Below are 12,645 nucleotides of genomic sequence, written 5' to 3'. Positions count from 1 at the left end.
AAGCAGTAACTAAGTAACTAATAAATAAGGAGTACACCACTAAAGTAAACAGTACCCTAGCTATAATTAGCTAGCACAGACAAGCTGCTGGTGGTAGATCTCTCTCTGAGTTCCCTCAGGCCTTCTCCAGCCCAACTCCCCCACAGAATCCCTTTAACCAGCATGCTCCTGTTTGACTCCAGGCAAAACAAAAACAAAACCCCCCTTTTTCCTAGTCACTCACTAGAACAGAGTATGTAACAAAAGGAACACCAAGATGAAGATCCCACTAGCAGATATTTTTACTGTAATATTTCTTTGAAAGCAAAATATAGCCTGTAATATTCAAGACACATTGGGAAACTTCATAAATGTGCATTTAACATACACTGATAGTCCCAAAGACTTTTGTGGTCAAATAGGGTAAAGATTTTCAAAAGCATGAATATGCCAATTTCTAGAAAGAAACTCCTGTCTTTAGCATTGAAAAAAAAAAGAAAAAAAAAAGAGAAATACAGCATTTCCTACATCAGAATCCATTGGGGATTAGCAAACCCAAGTTCATGCAGCAAGAAGCACAAGGAGATTGACAGGAACACTGACATACACAGTGATCCAACAAAAGCTTATTGCATGTAATTAATGTTCTACACAAGGCATGTTACCAACTTCAAACAATCTAACCACTGTGCTTAAAGTTAAGCATGTGCACATGCCCCTGCAGGTCTGGAGCTGAAATCCTTAACTTCTTATGAATGTGGCCAAACAGGACCCATTTTACTATCTCTCTTACAGACAGGATGTGCAATACACACTGTTCATGTAAACTTGTAAACAGTTTTTAACAAAGCTGAAAGGTTACTTTCAGCTCAAAGTTTCAGTATATTTGAGCCACAATTTTGAATTTTATCATTGGCAAATTTCAGCCAAATTCTGAAGAGGACTGTGGACAGTACAACAATGGTCAACATACGTTGAAGAAGTTTAATTTCCAAATTTAACAAACATTTGCTCAAAATACTCTTACAATACAGATTAGATCATAGGGATTAAAAAACATCATGTTCCATGAACAGCAAAGTTCATCACAATAAATTTGCTTGCAGTCCAAACTGCTGATATTGTGTAATTTCATAATGACATCACTTAAGAAACTTGTAGGAGGGACCTGACTCTAAAACTTGTGCACATACACACATAATATGATACATGAAATACTCCCAAACTGATAAAGAAAGCATTCAGATTTACAGTACAATCTTGGAAGACTTGTGTATGGTAAAAGGAAACCATGAAGGGCCTATCTTCGTTCATCTTTATTACACACTGAGCTTTATTCTGATTTGAACTACTTAAAATGAAGGGATAATCTTTTACTACACATAACAACACAGGAAGTCCTGAGCAAAATGCAACATGCAACTGTAGCATGATGCATAGTGGTGGTAAGATCCATTTAAGAATCACCAATAAAGCTCATACAGATAACCTCACATTTTCAAGAAAGAGGAGCTTGTCTGGTTATTCCAAACTGTTTTCTCTGTGTCTTAAGTTAGAAAATGTAAAAGAGGATCCCAGACAGATTTAGTTCTTTGAAATAGTCAAGACTTCACAGCAGCAGAGTTTAGATACTGTTGTTTTCGGATGGGGGTATGGGGAACGGGACAGGGGCATGATGGACAGACACGGCTGGGACAAATGTCTGGTTCTACAACTTACATCAGGTAAAATTACAAAAAGTTCAGTACTTCTAGGTAAGGTGCTTACACGATGTAAAACACCAACGTTTTAGTTGTTGCTCAATAGCACTTACCCCGAACAAGGACTTTTCAGTCTCATGCTCTGCCAGTGAGGAGGGGCACAAGAAGCCGGAAGGGAACAGAGACAGGACATCTGATCCAAACTGACCAAAGGGGTATTCCATACCACAGCACGTCATGCCCAGTACAGAAACTGGGGAGAGTCACCTGGAAGGGCAGATCACTGCTCGGGTCGGGCTGGGTATCGGCAGGTGGTGAGCAATTGTATTGTGCATCACTTGTGTTTATTGGTTTTTTGATGTTGCCCTTTTAGTTTCATATCCTCTCCCCTTACTTCTCTTATGATTAGTAGTAGTAGTAGTAGTTTTGTATTATACTTTAGTTACTGGACTGTTCTTATCTCAACCCATGGGATTCACATTCTTTTGAGGAGGAGGGGAGTGAGCAAGTAGCTGCATGGTTCTAAGTTACCAGCTGGGCTTAAACCACGACACATTAAAAGCTGGCAACACTAATTTTTTAAGCCTGAAGTTCAAGCCTAAGGGCTCAGGGTAAACTAAAATGGGATACATTAACAAGGGCATCACTAGCAGAGATAAAGAAATCATTACCTCACTCTGCTCAAAGCTTGTCAGGCCACACCTGGAATACTGTGTTCAGTTTTGGTCCCCTCTATACAAAAAAGATGTGGACAGACTGGAGAGAGTCAAGAGAATGGCCACAATGATGACCCAAAGAGTGAGAAGCCGTGTGAAGGCTGAGAGAACTGGATTTGTTCAGCCCTGAGAGAAGATGGCTCAAGGGACACCTTATCTCCATATTCCAGTATTTAAAGAGTAGCTATGGAGACAGTGGAGACTCCCTTTTTACATGGTGTCATATGGAAAAGATGACGGGTGATGCATACAAATTACTCCTGGGAAGATTCCAGTTGGACACAAGAGGAAAATTTTTCACAATGAGAACTATCAGCCGTTGGAATAACAGAATCATAGAATAGCTTAGTTTGGAAAGGACCTTAAGATCATCTAGTTCCAACCCCCTGCCATGGGCAGGGACATCTCCCACTGGATCAGGTTGCTCAAGGCTCTGTCCAGCCTGGACTTGAACACTGCCATGATGGAGCATTCACAACTTCTTTGGGCAACCTGTTCCAGTGCCTCACCACCCTCACAGTAAAGAATTTTTTCCTTATGCCTAACATAAATCTCCTGTTTAAATTTGAACCCATTACCCCTTGTCCTATCACCCTAATGAACAGTCCCTCTCCAGCACCCTTGTAGGCTCCCTTCAGATACTGGAAGGCTGCTATGAGGTCTCCACGCAGCCTTCTCCAGGCTGAACAGCCCCAACTTTCTCAGCCTGTCTTCACATGGGAGGTGCTTGAGCCCCCTTATCATCCTCATGGCCTCCTTTGGATTTGATCCAACAGCTCCATGTCCTTCTCATGTTGAGGACACCAGAACTGCACACAGTACTCCAAGTGGGGTCTCACGAGAGCAGAGTGGAGGGGCAGGGTCACCTCCCTCGACCCACTGGTCATGCTCCTTTTGATGCAGCCCAGGATACGGTTGGTTTCTGGGCTGTGAGCACACACTGAAGCCAGCTCATGTTCGGTTTCTCATTGACCAACACCCCCAAGTCCTTCTCCACAGGGAGCGGTGGATTCTCCAGTGTTGGACACCGTAAGATTCAGGTGGACAGGGTGCTGGGACATCTAGTATAGACAGTGCTTTTGCCAAGAAAGGTTTGCCTATGTGATCCTTGAGGTCCCTTCTAACCTGCTATTCTATGATTCTATGATTAAAATGTTAAATTACTGTCACTCTCTGTATGACCTTGACTTCCTGTAAAGAAGGCTGGAAATATCCAAGAATAGGCATCTTAATAAATTTCAAATTCCTGAGACTTTTTCAAAACCTGAGCTTCAGTAAAGGACTTTTTAGGCAAAAAGAAAAAAAAACTCCACAAAATTTATTCGGAGGAAATTAATCTATTTGATGACTCATCTGACTCTTCTGGAGGAGGATCAACTAAAAGGGAAACATTGCTACTTTTAGATACAGGTCTAAATCTTTCCATCTATATGTTGAAAACTTACACCTTGGAAATTTTATGGTCAGGTTTTAAAAATTATTTTTACTGACATCTAAAAACATCATAGCACGTTGGGTCTCACCTTCTGAAGTCAATGGAGAGACTCCAGCCAACTTTGGCAAACTCTCAGCTAGACCCTTTCAGACTTTCTCTTGGTCTTTTCGGTTTTATTTAGCCAGAAGAAAGAAAAAGGCTGGAATTGTGTCAGAAAAACAGAGGCTGTAAAATGTGTTTTATCCTTCAGTGTCTGAAAATCAGGAAGACAAATGGAGAAGACAACTGAAAATACAGAAAAATCCAACCCAAAACCAACCCCCAAACAAAAACCAAAACCCAAGCTCACATACCCTCTGTCCCCACAAATCCTCCAGATAGCTGCCTTTTGCAAGAGGAAAAACAATACTCTTTCACAGCAACAGCAGCAAACATATTTAGGGACTGGCAAATAATGGATGAACTATTAACTACTCAAAAGTCATTTTGCCAAGTTCTCAGTTTCCATGCTAATAAGCTGCATACACTATATTTATAAAGTATCTGTAAATAAAAAGACTGTATTTAATATTACTACATTGAGAAAACTATTTTCTTTTAAAAAATGCAACAATTTTTTCCTTTTTTTATTTTTCTTCTTTTAATCCAAGGAGGATTTTAATTAAACAAAATTTAATTAAAACAAAAATTAAACAAAACAAGAACAAACCAATCAAACACAAACACAAAAAAACCCACCAAAAAACCCCGAATGCTATTTAAGACTCCAATAAAGAACCTCTGAAAAGCAGAGAAAAATGCTCTAATGGTCTCCTTCTGTGTGCTAGATCAACATGATGCAGTCAGGAGGGATCACCTGCCATTTCCATCTCCAAATGAAGTAAAAATCAAATTTGTCTTGGCCAATAAGGAAAAATTATTAATATCATTGAACCTCTGTCAGAGTATTTTGTGTTACACAGATCAAAGGAATACACATAGTTTGCAAACCTGTTCTACTAGTAAAAAAGAATGGTTTTGCTGGCACAGAGCCACCTTCTATTTTCTTGCATTGCTGCCTAGCTTTTTCCTCCTGTCAACTGAGATCCGTGCAAAATTGTTCTACTGTCTCCTGACTCACTGTCTTTATTCCTGCCTGTCTGCAACAGGCACAAATGTATTTCTATACATTCTCTCCAGATTAGAATTACTTATCACCAATGCAAACATAGCATTATCCATCATCTTTAATGCCTTCCTACATTTTACTAAGTCTGTAAAATGCATTAGAGTCATGTTTACAAATCTTGTTTCACAAAACAAAACCTGAATTCTAAAAAAATAATCTGTGCTTGTCATGGACTAAAAACACAGATTGAAATTAAATGTTTTAAAATGGAAATTTATTATTGGGGCAATTTGTTTTGAAACTGAAATCTCATTTATTTCAGAATGAAAAAAGCAGGTGCAATTGTTAATTAGGATAACATGTTTATAGTCTTTCAAAAGACCAATTTTTAAATAGATATTAATCATTTCCTGTGAATTATTTTAATATATATTTGACTTTTGGAAAGAGAAAATAAAACAAGCCAGAGAAGCTGAAACTAAACTTGAGATTTTCAAAGATTCACAAAGTAGTATGCATGGAATTCCATAAAAAAATTACAAGGACAGAGCCCTTAACTTTCTTCTGTCTCCTTGAAAATTCAAACCCGTATATTTAACTGATAGTTTTGGGATATCTCAATCAAAATCCTAACTGTCAGCAGCAATGACATCCTACACCAAAACAGGTCTGAGAGAACCACTGCATTCTACCATGTCAGTGATACATGGAGCAAAGAGTGCTTGAAAAGGCAATGATACAATAAATCATAAAAATTCCTCCTGTTCTGCCATTAGTCTACAGGTTTAAAAGCGCAAAAAGCAAGCTTTAACTTCTTGAACCATAAACACTTGCAAAAGGTGTTCTGGTCTATCGTATCTGCTTTCATATAACTCAAGCTTAACCAGTGTAAAGGCCCTTTTAGATACCAGTGCTTTCTAAACATACCTTGACCACTTTAAACAAAAAGTAATTTATCAAAAGCCAACTATACAGTATGAAGCTGTGACTTGAGTTGTAGAACGAGTCATTCCAAGGATCTTTGAAAGTGGATGCCATAAAATTACGTTAGTGCCAAAAAGGTGAGGGAATAGCCTAAAGATTTGCTCAGAGCAGGGCAATCCCACTGACTGGTGTTTTTCCTCAAAATAAAAGACTATTCATTGGTTATAACTCTTTCAGATCTGTCAGAAGCAGTTATGCCTCACAGTTATGTTGGCTGATTCATGAACTTCTGAATCTGCATGATATTTGTCGAGTAGACACTTTGGAGAGAACCCGATGCACAACCCTTCCATAACAAAGACTTCTGCAAGACACACTATATGTTTCTTCTTGTTTAAAAGGGAAAGAAAGGAAGGAAAGAAGGACAGGTTTTCCTAGAGACCACTCTGTCCTACTTTTTTATTATGTCTGACCCATTCCAAAGAGAAAATTACCCAGTACCTTGATTTCTTCTTAATATTGTTACGATATTAACTGCAGATGTGAGGAAAAATTGCTGTAGTGGAGGAAATATCTATGGATAGCCCAAGCATGAAGTGAGATAGCCAGCTGTAATGTGTGCAAACAAATTAACCATGTTCAGTCCTGGATAACTAAAAAGAGACGGTAGTCAAAAGGGTTTCTTCCCAACTGTGTCGCAGTACCCAAGTGACTTCCAAATCATTATGAATCCACCCTTATATTTCCACTTAGAAATTAGGCATTTCTAATAGCATAAATATCTCACAGAGAGGAATATTAAGTAACTTTTTTCTGTCTGCATTTGGAAGTCTCTGACATAACACAGATTTCCAAGTCTCAAGCCAGAATTTTAGATCATGTTTTATAAAAAACCTTAATACGAAAACAGTGTTAAAATGCTCAAATTATACCATCTGAAAGACTAACTTAATTAAAAAAATGTGGTACCTCATGCCCCAAATACATTTTACAATCACTTTAATAATTAGGTTTTCTCTACACAAAACATCGCTGTTTTAACTGTAGTTGTTTTGGGACTTTCCAGGTCTGCAAGAACATTATCTTCCTTGACTAATATGATAGTTGGAATATACTGGATGAGAAAAGACTCAAAGTATCAGATCTCCCTTGAGCACTGGCTCAACATATGGTCCTGCAAATTCTGAAAGATGGTGTTTGGTATAGTATGCTGAATATTCTTAACATGACTGCTCTTCCACTATGTGAGAAAGAGAGGGTTTTCTTATCCCTAAAATGACTATCTTCAATAAGCGGTGATTCACTGAACTAGCCCTGAAGCTGTGTTTGGAAGCTCAGTATTCAAAAACCATCTGTGCCAGCAAGTACCAGGAGAGGGCTTTCACTTTATATTTAAACAAATTATACCCTGAGATATTTCAAACATATACTCTATATTTATGTATTTTGGGAGACTAGCCATAGGTCTTGATGAAAAGCCAAATTATTTAATTATTATTAAATACAGAAAACTACTTTTATTTAACCTCCACACTTTAATTCCATAGTAAAAAGTGAGGGACTTTGAAATATGCAAATTCTGCACTCATACCACCTTAGCACTACTCAAGCATTTAACTTGTAAAGCTACCTGACCTAGTCTTGTGATGGTTAATGCTTTTCTTAAAGCTTTAACTCTTACAATTACATGAAAATATCTATTTCATAAACATAAATAACTTTGAATCCTAAATTACTTTTTTTAAAATCTTAACCCTTTTAATCTTAAAAGCCTTACAATTCAAGAAAAATGCTTGGAAAAGATGAACTGAATAGATTCAAAATCCATAAGGTAAACAAAAGCAACTCAAAATAATCTGACATTAGACGTGCTTAAGGATACTAACTAAAGAGCTTAAGTGGTTGCTCTCCTCCCATTCCTGTACATGTCATCCTTTGCCATCCACTGCTGTGTACCAACACAAGCATCAACAGGACACAGCAAATAAGAATCACACAGTACTGTTGCTAAATGCATAATACAGTTCAAGATTATTAGATTCCTAACTTGATAATCATGCATTAAATGCCCAAAAGCAGTAACATTTAAAGATATTTTCCAATAAGCTTGTCCCATCATGAAGTACATGAAAAAAAAAACAAACTGCATATGCAGTATTTTCAACCCTGCAAGGCAGAGAAGCTGAATTCTTCCAAAGGTACCCCGTTTCTCTTTACCTCTTCTCTTTCACTCTTGATCTAAGCCACATTATAATAATAAGCAGGCTGAATTACTGATGAGCTGCTAGCTGCTACAGAGGAAGCTGTGTTTCTAGCAGATTATCTAAAATACGAGAAGACAAGAAAGGTACTAAAAAGAAAGCGAATGAAGAGCAGGTGATCTCAAGTTTGCTGTCTCTGTCATCTTGTAAGTTCCTCCTCCAGTGCTCATTGGGCTCTAGGCCAAACTACTTCAACAAGCTAAGCTGAAACTATTCACTTTTTATTGCTGTTAGGTTAGTTTTCTGCCAATTTATCACATAGGAATGAGTTAGCACAAGGTACAACAAGAGCCAGAGCCAATAAAAGGGACATGGCAGGAATGCACTACTAGGGATTGCGATAGAGATCACAGTCAGATTAGCTCAGGCTACTGTGCAATCACAGTCTGAAACTAGTACACATTTGGTGGCAGCATTATTTGAGGACGTCTAGCCCCTGATAATGTACTTTTCTATAAAATGTTTTTTCGCTGTTTTTTGGAAAGGATTTTTTTTTATATGGCTGCATGGAGAAACAAAACAAAGAACATATATGATATAAAATTAACCTCACTCCAAAACTTCTAATTTTCCATCTCCCCAAGTAAAAGTGGTCAAAAACCCCAGCCACACTAGTTCAGAAGAGGCAAATGATGGGCCTGGCCTTGATAATTTAAGCTAATCCTACCATCTGAAAAAAAGTCAATTTATCTACAACTGGAAAACAAGTAAAGAAGTCTAAATGAGCCCTGGCAATGTGAGACAAGAGTTTAACCCTTGAACAAAGTGCTGGTGAAAAATATTTGCAATTATGAGCACAAACTTGTTCACATTTATAAGAGCTATTTCTCTGTATACAACAAACAGTTCTTGATCACAGAAACATTAAACTCTTCCATCAACTTTTTCTCTTAAGCAAAATAACCATCACTACTCCCCAAACTGACCTCCTGCTCAGATCAAAAGGGTATTATTAAAAAGATCTGATTTCCAAAGAGGAACTGTGAGCTAGCGTATCTGTTGAACCAAGAAGCTGGACTGAAATCCAACACTTCTCATTGAAAAAAATGGCCAATGCAACCAAGTAAAATATCAAACAAGAGTTCAGAAATGGAAAAAACGTAACATGCAGGGTGGGATGATTTGTAAATGTTATCTCTTTGGATCAGCAAACGCGCAGTGTCCTAGCTGCAACAAAAGCAGACATGGATGTCGAAAAAGGGCAGGCCAAGAAAGCTCTTGCCAAGTGAGACCTTGTAAACAGAGATTATCAGTAGCAAGGACATAAGCAGCTTAGAAATTGCTTAGAGAAATCAGAAGGTAACAGACCATAGTGGAAGTCAGACATCTGAAGGTGGAATTGGGCTAAGAGGATGTCTGGACACGACATAGTTTTAGAATAGTTTTCTATGTTGTTTATAATCTCCAGAAATCCAAAGAAGAGAAATCAGGTAGTCTTAGACACACAATACAAATTTCCAGAACCTTTTTAGGGTGAAACATTTTTGAGGAGCTTGGTTTACTTCTGCACAGCAGCACTAGTACATAGCTCAGAATAAAAGAGAGGGAGATTCTAGCAGCCAACTTGCATGACACAGCTTCTACAATACTTCAGATCCCAACCCCCCAAAAGACTCTGAATAATCAAGATACAGTATCCAAGTCCTTGAATTCAGTTTGCAGCCAGACACCAATGTAAGTCAGCCAGCATGGTTAGAAGCTAGGAGGAGACGAAAGGGAGCAATTCAGTCTGAACTGGCAGAAGTCACACAATTCATGACTCCAGGATATCCATGTATCAGCAAAAGCTTCAAGGATAATTTGTCAATTGAATAACACAGAAGTTCAGCAACATTTGGGCTAGGGGAGCAACAAAAGGAAGCAAAAATCTCCAGAAACTTTTGGAATTTGCCACAGACCTTTATCTTTCCTTGAAGCACTATACCAGGAGAGTAAGGAGCATCTAGATAGCGGGAAGCTTTTCACCATAACCCATTCAATCATATAGCTCTGAATAAAATGTTTCACCAAAGGTGACCACAATTTGGTTCACCAAACTATAAAAGCTTAAAAAATGATACTTTTAAGAGGACAATAGACAGTAAAAATTAAACTCTGATATTTAGAAGAAAATATTCCTTTGGTCAAGTAAAGATGTACAGGGAATGTACATTTGTACATCATAAATCTGAAGGGATCTCTGTATTATTTCGAAGGTTCACATTATTTTTAAACTAAACAGTGAAAGCCAAAGCTATCACTGTTTAGCTTCTAATGAAAGCTTCTTTTGGCCTATTGCTGCAGAATTTCTTATGGGTGCATGCAGAGGAGAACAGAATTCTTTACTGAATGTAAGACAAGGAGGGAGACTGAAAGGAAGGCAATGTAACAAGACAGCACAAACCCCAGGAAGCTCCCTCAGTCTGAAACTAATTTGACTAGAAAACGGGAGCACCTCCTACATATCTGAAGTCATAAGTAAACTTCAGAATATAAACAAGATCCATTTCTGTTCCTAGCTCAGCTAATTCCTTTGCACTAATCTTACCACATGAAAAGAGAGAGAAGTCAGATAAAAGCTATCCAAAATGGGAAACAAAAAGGTCTTTGGAAACGCCTGGCGTTTAGACAGCCAAATGTCTGAGCCAAAACTGTTAGTTATTCAAAACAAAATGTTTGCATTTTCCTCAGAACAGGCATATAATAGGGAGAATTACTTTGACTCCTATTTGTAGTCATATTCAGCAGAAACAAATGCAGCCGAACTATATCTGTACTAAACAACACAGGACTCTTACTGTGTTATCCAACATAAGTTAACCTTATTACCCTAGTTTTCTACTTTGGCTAATATATATCGCGCTTATGATGATTTTGCATTCCATTGTGTAGTATAGCTACTTCTCCATTTAAGATAACAGAAGAATCATGCTAATGAATCAGATTCTACTTCTACAGCACAATATTCTTATTAAAACTGCTTAAAATTTAGCATGATTGCAAACACATCTTTGCAGTTGCGGGAGACAACCAGCCATTCTATAAAAGGTTTAGACACATATTTGTAACCAAACCACACTTAATAGTATTACTACAAGCTCTTGGTCCAAAGTGTAAGTGAGGCTACAGTTATGTTTTTCAAGACATTTCTTCATGCCCTCCTCTTTTTCCTGTCTTCCTTTGGATTATGCAGAGGAGAAAAACAGCATAAAGGCAATGAACAGTTTAAGGGAGAGACCTATGCTTTGCATTTGACTTGTTTTTTCTAAAAATATTCTTCCATTATCTGTTGAAAGTTAACACTTGAAAATACAACTAAGATGCCAGTTTAACTGAGGCAAGATAAACTGGACTCAGTCCTTCTAACTTTGGAATTTGCTTCACCTTGTCCAAGTTACACAGTTCACTGAAAGTATCAGCATGTAGCATCTCTAGTTATTCCTACCAGGTTTTGAAAGACTAATTTATCTTATTGTGTGCGTAGACACGTACCTCTCCCCCTGTGGTAAGCAGTCCAGGTGAATCAAGCTTTCGTTTCTTCCGAGGACCAATAGCTGCCAACGCAGTGAGATTGGCATCCCTCTGCCTCATCTGCGCAAGTTCTTGTTGCTGCATCTATTAGAGAGAGGAAAAACCTCTGGTTAGTTTTTATTCTCTTGTCATTTCAAGAAGTTATTCTCAGCCTTGTGAGCATAAGGTAAAATTGACACATGAGAAATCCCTAAGAGTACTTGGCTGTTCCTAGAAATACCATTTTAGCAGCTCAAGCGCACAGCCTCGCAGTAGAGTAATAATGAAGACACAGAAGTTCTCTTGACTTTCCACAGGATTTCTGCTTCCAATAACTCAACTTTTTTTGAAATCTCCATCCTTGTTCTTGAGAACTGCATTAGCCAGTAAGTACTATATACTAACCACACATCTCCAGCTTAAGATTGATACAAAGAATGTAAACACCAATTCAAATCCTCAAAAATATCTCAAACATTATTTAATCTCAGATTTATCTTGAATATTTCAAATATACTTAATACTTGCTTAAAAAAACCCAACATATCTAAATTAATAAAACACTTCTATCTAAATTTAGAAGAAATTAGTGCTGACACAAACCCCCTTCAAACTGAATTTACAACTGGTTTTTGGGATTAGGCTTTAGGTAACAACACATTTGACTAGATTGAAGCTAAGAAAACAACCTGCCAGCATATTATGTAACAATATACCAAGCTACAGAAAATAAGAGAAAATATCCTGACCACCCCAAGATGAAGAGGTAGGACTGCATATTCATTATAAGTATAATCCTTTCAGAGAGTTAATGATGACAGATATATTCCCACGAAAAATCTTACTGTAATAAATATTTTGATCAGCAATACTACACAAGAATAACTGATTAGGTAATGCAGCATAATATTTTAATTAGATAAAAGCATTCATAACTCCATAGCTCCTAGTAATCATTCTTACTAATTTCAAAACTTTGGGTTTGCATAATCCTTCAATAAATTCAGAGGAGGTGTTTGTTTTCTAATCCCAT

General features: G+C 37.6%; 1 protein-coding gene across 5 annotated transcripts in view; it reads right to left on the bottom strand.

Annotated features, from left to right (window-relative positions):
• Positions 1 to 12,645, bottom strand: part of LOC115601377 (transcription initiation factor TFIID subunit 4-like) — a 144,969-nt gene that overhangs the window by 34,943 nt on the left and 97,381 nt on the right. For all 5 annotated transcript variants that reach the window (XM_030471294.1, XM_030471295.1, XM_030471299.1 and 2 more), the window contains exon 14: positions 11,595 to 11,717. In XM_030471294.1, the coding sequence (XP_030327154.1) occupies positions 11,595 to 11,717 (123 nt within the window). The remainder of the gene's footprint in view (positions 1 to 11,594; positions 11,718 to 12,645) is intronic.

Source organism: Strigops habroptila, chromosome Z (assembly GCF_004027225.2).
Source record: "Strigops habroptila isolate Jane chromosome Z, bStrHab1.2.pri, whole genome shotgun sequence".
Classification (NCBI taxonomy): Eukaryota; Metazoa; Chordata; class Aves; order Psittaciformes; family Psittacidae; genus Strigops; species Strigops habroptila.
The sequence above is the reverse complement of the archived record's forward strand: the minus strand, read 5'-3'. Positions and strand labels throughout refer to the sequence as shown.